The 12,298-nt window shown below is 42.0% G+C and overlaps 1 protein-coding gene across 4 annotated transcripts in view; it reads right to left on the bottom strand.

Annotated features, from left to right (window-relative positions):
* Positions 1 to 8,041, bottom strand: part of caskin1 (CASK interacting protein 1) — a 66,186-nt gene extending 58,145 nt beyond the window's left edge. For 2 of the 4 annotated variants that reach the window (XM_039775961.1, XM_039775962.1), the window contains exon 1: positions 7,686 to 8,041. In XM_039775961.1, the coding sequence (XP_039631895.1) occupies positions 7,686 to 7,779 (94 nt within the window). In that variant the 5' untranslated portion in view covers positions 7,780 to 8,041. The remainder of the gene's footprint in view (positions 1 to 7,685) is intronic. The other 2 variants (XM_039775963.1, XM_039775964.1) reach the window with 1 other exon arrangement.
* Positions 8,042 to 12,298: the final 4,257 nt, after the last annotated feature.

Raw genomic sequence — 12,298 nt, 5'->3', positions numbered from 1 at the left:
GGCACCTGGAGCACGTCCGGGTGAACATAAAAGGGGCCGCCTCCCTCCATTTGGCAGCTGGAGTCAGGTGGAAGAGGACGAAGCCTGGAGGAGACGAGTGGAGGCAGTCAGAGAGAGAGGCATTGTTAGAAGAGGCCTGGACTTAAGGGTGCTTGGTGCAGGGGCACAGGGTTGTGTGCGGGACACTGTAAATAGTGAAAAATCAATAACCGTGTACTTGGGTGTAAACCATCGGTGTCTGCCTGTCTGTGTCCAGGCTGCTTTCACAATTGGTAAATAAGTCATCAGTAGTTTAAGATTGATTAAGTACCATTTCCCACATTCTAATTTGAAAGAATGACAGCAAAAGTGCTGTTTTTACTAGGAATCTGTGTGCTGTTAGTGTAGTCTGAATATGTGGCCAACCAATGGTCTTGATTGACCCCACCATTGCTCTTAATTTAGAAATGAAGAAAAGATTCCATGTTAAATAAAAAGTCTTTCAAAATAAAATAAACCCTACAATAATTACATTTAGCATAAGTACATTATTGAAACAAGATGATGAAACTGTATTTCATAATAATTAAATGACTTTAATTGTTTTTTTCCCACAGTTTAAGTGCTTATGAAATAATCTCATGGAGAGAGCATAATAATATATAAATAACTGCTTATTTATTTTTTTATTTGCACAAACGGTATTGTACATGATACCCTGTGCACTTGGCTGTTATAATATTTTTTAATTTTCACAAAATATTTCAAAATAAATTTGATTTGCTTTGATGAGAAATGAACTGTTCCTGGTAAGATAGATAGAGAACCCACAAAGCAATCTGAACCTACAAAATCGATAAGGGATACAAGTGCTCTAAAATCATTTCAAGAGGAGCTGCATCCTGTATGATTACAGTTGTTGTCAGCACAACCACTAATAACTCTGTGAGATTATTAAATAAGCAGTGATCCATGAAATCGACGGGATGCAGACACATAATTTCTGATTTACATCTTGACCACACCCCCATAAACATGATGAGCCACATCTAAGCCTGATTGGGCTCTTTAAAAGTCACTCCATGACATGAAACCAGTATTATTTTGTGCATAAAGACTTGTTCATCCATTCAGCTCTTACATTGCTGCTTTGCAGAATCTGTGTGGCTGCAACGAACAATTCACAGATAAATTAAGCAGGTTTCAGAATGTTATGAAACTGTTGATGTGGTACAAAATGATCCTGCCAACTGTCCCATTAAATGTTAGTCACATAAACAGAGTACGACACTTTGTTAGGCTGAAGAGATATGGGCAGATGCTTGGGCTCCCCCTACACCACCCCCACACGTGTCTGCCTCTAGGCCTGCAGACCAGCATGTGCTTCCTTCATGAACAGTGCCGACGCCTGCAGAGCACAGCGATTAGCCGATAAAGTATACTTTGAAATGCTGTCTCTAATCCCAAAGCGGATTGAAATGTGAAGAGCCAGGGAGCCTTCAGCCCCTCTGCCCAGCCAAGCCCTACATAGCATCCACCATGCAACCAGTAAGCAACTAATAAAGAGCATAAGCAGTGCAGGAAACCTTCCCATCAGATGCTCACAATCCTAATGTGGTTCTCGTGATGAAATGTACAGTCCCAAATGGCTGGCAGAACCCAAGATGACAAGAGGCAGACAGACTCAAGAGGACATAAAAGTAAAGGTCAGCAGATGAGAGTTGGGCTCTTTGGACACATTGCCAACAACTGATAAAGGATCCAGTCCATGTGAACCAGACATACTGGGCAGAATGAGATGCTTTCAAACCAAATAGATTTCACTCCTTGGTGTTCTTAAGGACCCAGTGGGTACCTTTTCCTTATTGCTGTTTGAAGCAACCCTAATGGAGTTTTGTAGAGATATCATGAGCGGCATGTATATTAGCCAAGGAAAATGTAGACAAATACACTAACATCAGGCCACCTTATCTCACTCCAAACTAAGGATCATACAGAAGAAGCCAATGCCCACTATCAAGAAGGAAAGCTTTTGCCCACAGCTCAGCTACTAGCTCACCCTGTCATCGTGAAAGGCTAAAAATGAATCACAACCAATGAAACATTGAATTAAAAGTGCACCTATCTGCTGCAGAGATTGTGTTACACCAGACGAGGAGGTGATAAAATGCCAGCACATTCCCAGCTATGAGAAATGCATTATCCGACACGTCACCCAAAAGACCCAAAACTGAACTATAACCTTGACTTGAAAGGAAACAGAAGTCTCACATGGATTAGAAGAAGGTCACCTTTAATGTGCTCAACATAAGATAGGCAGAGGTCATCACATCACCTTGCCACTCCTGTTGATACCCTCCTTCATGGCAGCTGGAATCCTTTCAAAATCTCTTATACAGAGGACTGCTGTTAGTTGCTATGGAGGTTTGTTGCTATGGTTACAGAAGCTGAACCTGACTGAGAAGACTGATGAAAAGGGAGGAAGGGAAAAAAGGGGCCTGGCTCTTGTTGGCCTTGTGACGTACCCTCTCACCTGTGGGCCCTGGAATGGATTATGGACTGTGGCAGCTAGTCCATCCACCCAGAATAATACAAACTACAGGATTTTACTTTTTAACATAGTGTGTATCATACAGGTTTGGCTAACTTGACTGGAGCAATGAGGCACTATGCTCTTAACCCTAAATTGAGATGTCACCATTAATCCAACTGTATGGATGGCCCAGTATGTGAACAGGTGGCTCAGCAGGTTTAGTGATCACATCTGAAGGAAGCATTTTTCTTCTCTCTTCCAAGTCATGGCCAAGAGTAAAAAGAGAAGGATCTTTCAAAAACAAGCACACCAAGCCTTTTTGAGTCCTTAGCAGAAAAATGACTATTAATTACATGTTAAGAAAACCAACAAATCTGTTTGTAGTGCTATCACAGGGTTTCAGCCACAGTCCGCTCCAAATGGCTGTAAACATGTCATTAAACTAGAGGCACATCTGTGCTGTTAAAATACAAACAGAGGTAAAACAGCACATTGCCAGCAAACCCATGACAACCTGTCCGAGCCCAGTACAGCATGGCCATGAACACTAATACCATTTCAGTTCAGCAGCACCAAGAGCAACAAAGTGTAGCTTCTTACAATATAAAATACCGGAAGGGCTGTCTACACATGAGGAACAGCCAGCTCAGCAGAGTGGGAGCCAACAGACTGGCCAAGTAAAGCAATAAAAATAGCCACGTGTTTCTCAAATCAGGGAGCTACTCACAGTGATGCCCCAAAAGATATAGAACTCAGACATTCTGGCCATCAGGATCTGTCCAACCATTTAGACAATCTGTAGCATTAAAAGTTTTCCAAAGGACATATCTCACTTTCTTAAAAGCAGCAGATGACGAATACTCCCGCTATGCATCGCTTAACCTACTGTGTGCTAGATATCAGCAGATAGCAGAGAACAATCAGAAACTGGGGTGTGGACTTCTGCTTTAAAGCACTCAAAACATACATATTGGGGACAGAGAAAAGAGATGAAGGTGTTTGATATATTGTGAAGATCTTTCTGCAGGTTACCAGGGCCACTACAGAATTGATAGTGATCAAGGGAGTAAACACACAAGGACAAGTGGACATGGCACAAGATAAACCAAGGTGAAGTAAGGAAGGGAAATGAAAAAAAAAAAACTCGTTCCAGCGGAGGAGCAGTAAACGGATCTCTGCTGGTAACTGAACGTATTGCCAGGTTTCCAAGGTAACAGAATTCATTTCTCGATGGAGCTTGAGGACAGAGGAGCCCATATTGCCAGACGGGTGCACTTCACACTTGCACTAGAAATCAAAACAAGCAACTTCCCTTGATAGCCTAAGCCAGCAGATCTTTGAACCACTGAAGAGTTGTGTGATCTACTTGGCAGGAGAGTGCACACATCTGGAGTACAAATACCACAAACATGAACCTCAATTGACTGGTTCAGCTCAACGCAGCCAACTCCTTAAGGACCAAGGCCAACAAGTCAGATTGACTTGGGACTCCAAGGGACTGCAAAGAAGGGGGACTGTGTGACCTGGAGAATCAGATATAGCACAGTCTTGTCGATAACAGGTCAGCCAACAGATATGCAGAGAATATCACAGTGCAATTCAATCCAGGGCAGCATATAACAGAAAGTCTGGGCCCGAGAGTGCATAACTTGAAAGAAATGGAGAGAAAACAGACCAGTCCAGTCTAGGAAGTAAAGAACAGAAGATCTCAACTGGACTTAGACACAGAAAAGCATGAATCTACAGAGGCAAGCGAGGCATAGTCTAAGAAAGGCAGGAAAATGTTCAGGAGGTTATAACTTGTAATAGCAGCAAACAATGAAATTGTGAGGTGCAGAAGATTAGGCAGTTAAGATCAAAGCACTGTAAAGCAAGACACAGGGAAGAACGTTTAATAGCACAGTCTAGTCTGAGAAGAAAGCCTTGACCTAGCTGTTAATCCCATCAATAAAATCTCAGAAAACCACTGATGAGTAGTTAAACAGCTGAGGATACCGAACAGCAAATATGGCATGGTCTGGATGTTCAGTGAAACCTGAACAACAAAGCTGAAAAGCAAGGATTCAAAGTCCCCAAAAAAGAAATAATAAAGGCCAGGTCTGAAACAGGAGCAATTTTGAGCATAAATGATACAAATCAGGTCTACATCAGTTTACATGGACCCTAATATCAGTCATGTCAGTCATGTTCCAACCTTCTATATCCTAACACAGGGTCATGGGGGTCTGCTGGAGCCAATCCCAGCCAACACAGGGCGCAAGGCAGGAACAAACCCCGGGCTGGGCACCAGCCCACCGCCGACCCTAATATCACTTGACCCAAAATACTTCAAAAAAAGATTTTGTTTAAAACAGCCAAGAACTGGCCAGTGACAATGTATTGCTATGAAATAAAGTACGATCTGCTCCTAAACTGCACACCTTCACTCAGATAGGCAAGGTGAGGTAGCCTTGATAGCATAGTCAAGCAGAGTGCAGAACAGAAGAGCTAGTTCCAGAATACAAAAGAACGGGGAGAAACAGTCTAGCCATATGTAACTTTTAGTGGATTACATACCTCAGAAACAGCACAGCATGTCAAAGTTTAAAACAAAATAGTGTAGTTTAGCTCTTCAGAAATACACAAGCACAAAATGCTTCAAATGACTTTAGAAATATATACAGCATCATCCAGAACAAGATACCTGGGTAGAACTACATATTGTACAGCCTAGCTCAAGACAGAAAAGTCTAATGTTACACACTAGTCAGTAACATCACTTCAAAACAGGCCCACCAAATCAACAAACTACTTAAGAAGACAGGCTCTGTTATGGGATGCACATTTGACCTGCCTGAGGCAGTAGCAGAAGCAAGAATGAAGACAGAATGGGCAGCCACTATGAACAATGTGGCACATCCTCTCAACTAATTATTCAACAGACTATCTGTACTGCCCATCTAAGACATCAATGCAGATGTCAGCAGTAACGTTTGCAGTGTGCCACCTATTGGAATGAACTTTGTAATGTTTGTAGTAGTAAAATGCATTGCACTTTTAATTCCAACAGATGGCATATCATAAACATTTGTACTAATCAAATGCATTACTACACATGTTTGTGATACTCCTTCTGCTGGATTGACAAATGCATTTGGTATGGGATTTGTAAAAGCAGTGTTAAAGTTTGTGATGCACCATCTAGAATGACAAGGACATTGCAACTAGACTGACACAGACAGAGTTAGACACTCCTCCTTTTATGAAGGTGGAAGTGTGCCGAGAAACACTACTGTGGCTCCTTCATACCTATGAAAAATGCCTTTTTAATGCCTCGCTTTGACTGCGCTCTTATTAGCCAAGTCAGAAGCTTTTTCTTCTTGATGTAAGTTGTGTGAGTTTGAAGGAATTTATTTTTGTTGGTTATATTTCTTGAGCTTCTGTGAAAAGCTAAACTTTCCCCTTAGGACAAATATACTACTATTTATTGCCACAGATACGGAGTATGTTGAAATTTATTGCATGCACCACATTCAAGCCCCATAATAAACAAGAATGTTTTCAAATATATATTTTTGTATGTGGCCCACTTTACACTATATAGCTCACTCTAAGACAGATGTGTCTAGAACAACTCCAGACAATACAGAAAGGTTTAGAATATAGCTGCATAGAGCTCACAGTATAATATAGTCTGGAAAACTACAGCTGAGATAAGACCAGGATAGCAGGCTCTAAAAAGAAAGGCCAGCACAGAAAAATATGTTTATCCATCTTTCAGCTTTTTCTCCCTTATCCAACTAAGTGTTGCTAGAAGCATCACATGCAAGGCAGATGCCAAACCTGGATGGGGTGCCAATGTATTGCAGGTCATATTCACTCAGACCAGATTAGGTTTGATGTCCAAAAAAAAGCAAACAGGCACAGCTCATGGAAGGGGAGACAATACGCTAATACAATGAAGAAAGACTAGTTAGACAGGGAAGAATCTAAAGACAACCATATAATGGTACCTAGCAAAGCACAGAATAACACTCTCAAATTGGCCAAGTCTAGAAAAACTAAAAGTGTGGAACATCATTGCTTGTAACAATCTGGTACAGTGAAGCTTAAGCCAATGGCTCCAATTGCACATGACATTAGACGTTCAGCCCTGACATACAAACTTCTTTTTCCCACAGATTAACATTTTACCCACACAAAGCCAGGAGTACATAAGGCTCTGACAAGCTGAGCCAACTGTCAGCCCTAGTGCTCAGTGATTAGTTCTGCCTGTTTCTTCACAGTGGAAAGACTTGCTCTTAAGTTTGATGGAAGCAAAGCTCACGCACATCGATCGCATGGTGCTGCTGCTAAAGATGAGCTGCCTTGGCACAGTACACACTCTGGCTGCTACGAGCAGCGGGATCACGTGACTGCCCTCGATTCCCACGCTGCCTTGCCATTGCTTCAATCGGCCTTACCCACCGTCCCCCTACTAGTCGCGAACACCAGTGATTCGTGCGCATCCGTGATGAGATGCACTGTGTCGTCTCGGAAACACAACTGGGAGCGACAAGGCTCTGTATGTTTTTACCGTCCGTTGAGGCGTGGTCACACTGACGGCCAAGTCTCTGGCCACTCTGACTCTCAAAATGGAGCCACCTGGGTGCAGAGCCCACTCCAAGGTAAACCACCTTTCGAAGTAACTGCATCTCCATTAGTTCCAGCAGAACACGCACATCCCTACTCGATCACTCCCATTAGCAGCGCAAGCAAGCAGCATTCTAAACCCAGTCCCTAGACAAGTGCGTCCTGGACAGGCAGTGATGCGAGCGTCTGCTGACGAATAACTGCGTCTCTGTCCGACTTAACGGCTAGCAAAGTAACGACACCTGCTATCCAGCATCCGCTCCTCGGAAGGCGCGCCGTGACACGCATATAGGCGGTTGAGGGGCTTGCTTGTTTATCAATGCATTTATAAAATGTTGAGTAAACGGATGAGATTGCAACTAAAAGACACATCTCCAAGGCGACGCAGCACGCGACGGGACCCATGATCATAAGGTCGTCCTGGAGGTGCGATCCTTTGTGAGTAGCGTAGGAAAGACACGGAGCTGCCCGATTCCCCTGCTCCTGCCGTAATCGGACAGGCGCGGGAGTCACGGGGAAACCAGCTGCGCGTGGCAGCGATCCCATGGGGAATGCTACTTACTCGCCTTGCCAGGTCGGGGCCTCTGCAGGAGCTTCTGCACCGTGGCTATGTCCTCCGTCTTCACCGCCTGCAGGAATTCCTGATCTTTCCCCATCTTGCAGACGCGTTACATCCACAGCATCTCCTCCCGCATCCGCCACCGTTTCTCAGCGCCGCCTTCGAATAGCCGCACTCTCCGCAAACGACACAAAATAATGTAAAGGGGTGAAAAAAGCAACGAGAACCACAAGGACTAGAGCCCCCGCGCAGCCGGTGCCATGGCTGCGCACATCACAGGCTGAGCCGCGGCTTGGGGCTGGAGGAGAGTGCGCTGCAGCCAGAGGCGGACCTGCAGCGCAGAGCTAGCACACAAGAGTCCCGCAGCGCCCCGCGCCGCCGACAGCGGAACGGCAGCATAGGAAAAGGGGGAAAAACAGCAGCCCCGCAGCGCCCCGCGCTGCTGACAGTAGAAGCGTGCAGCACAGGAACCGAACCGCAGCGACCCGTGTTGGCAGCTGAAGACCCACATGGCACAACATTCTCAGAACAACAGAGCCCCCCAGCGTCCACAGTTACAAGACACGACGCCTACCGAAAGAGCAGGATCACTTCAACTTAAGCAAGAAGTACGTGTCACGTGCAAAACTGACCACATTATAGCGCCCGTGAGATGACGTATGTAGGTATATTCTCTCTACATTGCGAAGTACGTATCCATTGAATGGATGTTTAGGTGCGTTCACGTATTTATGTGAGGAGCACCAATTGCGATTGCCATATCTGTCTATCCGCTTGAACAACTTCGCTCCAAGTAGACCAATTTTGTTGAAATATGGCACGCTTATTTTTGAAGGACACGTTTAGAGACTTAGATGCCTCGAACAGATCGCAATTTACAAAGTATGGTATTCTATAATCCCTCTTTGGAAAGCATTGTCAAATATGCAAACGCTATATCCGACTTCAGTTACGAATTAGTTTACTGTTTCAATTTTACCTGAATAATGGTTACTTAAACTTGTATATTTTGTGCATTTTCCTCTTTCACTCGTCTGATAGACCCTCGGATCTTTGACAAGTCAGTCAAAACACTGCTGGGGGCAAGCACAAACCGATAGTGCAGAAATACACAAAAACACACCTGTGTTTAAAAGAATGAGACAGAAAAGAAATTCAAAGTCATTTTATATGTATAGACTGGACTAACAATATTTAAGTTACAGTATACACTTATCATTATCTCTACATTGATATTGTAAAGACGTTTTTAACCTGCAGCTAGAAGGTGTTTAATTTAAACTAATTAATATCTTACAAAGGAGCAGGTTAGAAATGGAACTTATTTCAGGTGCTTTTCTCCTTTCGTGGAGTAATATTGATTGTGATTTTATGCTAGCATTGTTCATTTTCTGTTTATATAGTTTTTTCTTTTGGTAATTGTGTTTATCAGAATTACTTTGTATAAACGCTTTGAAATCACTTCAGCATTTGTAAGTCCTGTACAAGAAAACCACCACATATGACATACATTCTGATGCATCTTAGTGTCTAGTTATTCAAGACTCAAACTTTTTGAGGTTCTTCCCTATTTCTGGCTCTCTACACCCAAAAAACCCCTGCATTTTAGGCCATTTGTGAACATATTTTGTGCAGTAAATAACACAGATGAAAAATAGGTCAATACCTATCTTCATGCAAAAATGATCAGAATAATTTGAAAGTTGTGCATGTCACATAACACTGATCCAGAAGTTCATCCACTAATGTGATATTAGTGTCAAAAGATACTCCTTTTTGGTATTTCATGAATCTGTTATGACCATGTCCTGGTTATTTATGGAATCTGTGTCAGTTCTAAATAATGATTCCTTCTGGAACCATCATTTGGATGGTTCTTTTGATAATCAGAAATGGTTCCCCTATGGCATCACTCTGAAGAATCACTTTGGCACCTTTATTTAGGAGTGCATGTGGAGTGTCCTTTTGTGCTGTTTTGAGATTGCTGAGCATTAATATATTTTTCATATTTCATTCTCTGCAGTGGGCTGGCACCCTGTCTGGGGTTTGTTTCCTGCCTTGCACCCTGTGTTGGCTGGGATTGGCTCCAGCAGATCCTCATGACCCTGTAGTTTGGATATAGCGGGTTGGGTAATGGATAGATGGATGGATATTTCATTCTTTACTGGTGGTCCTAGCCCTCTAAGAGCACTCCAAGATTGGTAAAAATAATGACAATTTTCTATTGCACTCGAGAATATTTCGACTTTACACATACAGTTGTGCTTGAAAGTTTGTGAACCCTTTAGAATTTTCTATATTTCTGCGTAAATATGACCTAAAACATCATCAGATTTTCATTCAAGTCCTAAAAGTAGATAAAGAGAAACCAGTTAAACAAATGAGACAAAAATATTATACTTGGTCATTTATTTATTAAGGAAAATTATCAAATATTACATATTTGTGAGTGGCAAAATATGTGAACCTTTGCTTGCAGTATCTGGTGTGACCCCCCTTTGCAGCAATAACTGCAAGTAAATGTTTCCGGCAACTTTTGATCATTCTTGCACACCGGCTTGGAGGAATTTTAGCCCATTCCTCCATACAGAACAGCTTCAACTCTGGGGTGTTGGTGGGTTTCCTCACATGAACTGCTCGCTTCAGGTCCTTCCACAACATTTCGATTGGATTAAGGTCAGGACGTTGACTTGGCCATTCTAAAACATTAACTTTATTCTTCTTTAACCATTCTTTGGTACAACGACTTGTGTGCTTAGGGTCGTTGTCTTGCTGCATGACCCACCTTCCCTTGAGATTCAGTTCATGGACAGATGTCCTGACATTTTCCTTTAGAATTCTCTGATATAATTCAGAATTCATTGTTCCATCAATGCAGGCAAGTCTTCCTGGCCCAGATGCAGCAAAACAGGCCCAAACCATGATACTACCACCACCATGTTTCACAGATAAGGTTCTTATGCTGGAATGCAGTGTTTTCCTTTCTCCAAACATAACGCTTTTCATTTAAACCAAAAAGTTCTATTTTGGTCTCATCCGTCCACAAAACATTCTTCAAATAGCCTTCTGGTTTGTCCACGTGATCTTGAGCAAACTGCAGACGAGCAGCAATGTTTTTTTTGGAGAGCTGTGGCTTTCTCCTTGCAACCCTGCCATGCACACCATTGTTGTTCAGTGTTCTCCTGATGGTGGACTCATGAACATGAACGTTAGCCAATATGAGAAGTTACCCTGGGGTCCTTTGAGACCTCGCAGACTATTACACGCCTTGCTCTTGGAGTGATCTTTGTTGGTTGACCACTCCTGGGGAGGGTAACAATGGTTTTGAATTTCCTCCATTTGTGCACAATCTGCCTGACTGTAGATTGGTGGAGTCCAAACTCTTTAGAGATGGTTTTGTAACCTTTTCCAGCCTGATGAGCATCAACAACTCTTTTTCTGAGGTCTTCAGAAATCTCCTTTGTTTGTGCCATGATACACTTCCACAAACATGTGTTGTGAAGAGCAGACTTTGATAGATCCTGTTCTTTAAATAACACAGGGTGCCAACTCACATCTGATTTTCATCCCATTGATTGAAAACACCTGACTCGAATTTCACCTTTAAACTAACTGCTAATCCTAGAGGTTCACATACTTTTGCCACTCACAAATATGTAATATTCAATCATTTTCCTCAATAAATAAATGACCAAGTATAATATTTTTGTCTCATTTGTTTAACTGGTATCTCTTTATCAACCTTTAGGACTTGAGTGAAATTCTGATGATGTTTTAGGTCATATTTATGCAGACATATAGAAAATTCTAAAGGTTTCACAAACTTTCAAGCACAACTGTATAATTCAAGCACACAATTTAGCATTTCAGATATTTTGCAACTATTCTTGTTCAATGTGCACCACTAACACATGAAGCAAATCATTACTTCATGTTTTACAAATGATGACAGATTACGCAAATTCTGAATTTTTGTTTATACATTATGAGTTTACCTTTAGTTTATTTAACTGAGTGGTGTTATATTATTACTAAGATTGAGAAAGAGGGGATTATTGGGGTTGGATGATTATTGTTATCACTTTGGAATCGTTTTTTACTTGAAAAATAAATAAATAAAATATTACTCACAGACATTCCACAACTATTAGCACACAACAATCGATGCCATTTTCATATCACCTGAATTGGAATCTTCTGTGTATAAACTATTAAGACAGCATAACTCTTGTGCTCCGTTTTAACTACATTACAAGGTACTGCTAAAATGCTGATATTTAATGTAGTCTGCTAACACACGTAAGTAAGTAGTATTATCATTAATTTTTATGAATTATTGTTATAAAAAAGATTTAATAAACAAAGCTGTGAAAACTAACCCCTTGATGAAATAACTAAAGATGTAAAATACACCGGAATCTTAAGCATGGTATGCGTGCATTTTCTCACTTGTTTATTCAGGTGGGCTCCACTCCTGTCACTTTGGTTCCAACTATTCCCCTTTTACTATGGGACAGACCTGGCTTGAACCTCATAACGAAGAGGTGCCCATCGGACTTTTTGTTGTGAAGGGTGCCTGGAGAGGTTTGCATAGTCAAACAAAATAACGCAGCAGT

This window comes from Polypterus senegalus, chromosome 13 (assembly GCF_016835505.1).
Source record: "Polypterus senegalus isolate Bchr_013 chromosome 13, ASM1683550v1, whole genome shotgun sequence".
NCBI lineage: Eukaryota > Metazoa > Chordata > Cladistia > Polypteriformes > Polypteridae > Polypterus > Polypterus senegalus.
Note: the sequence above shows the minus strand (reverse complement) of the source record. Positions and strands in the feature narration are given on the sequence as shown.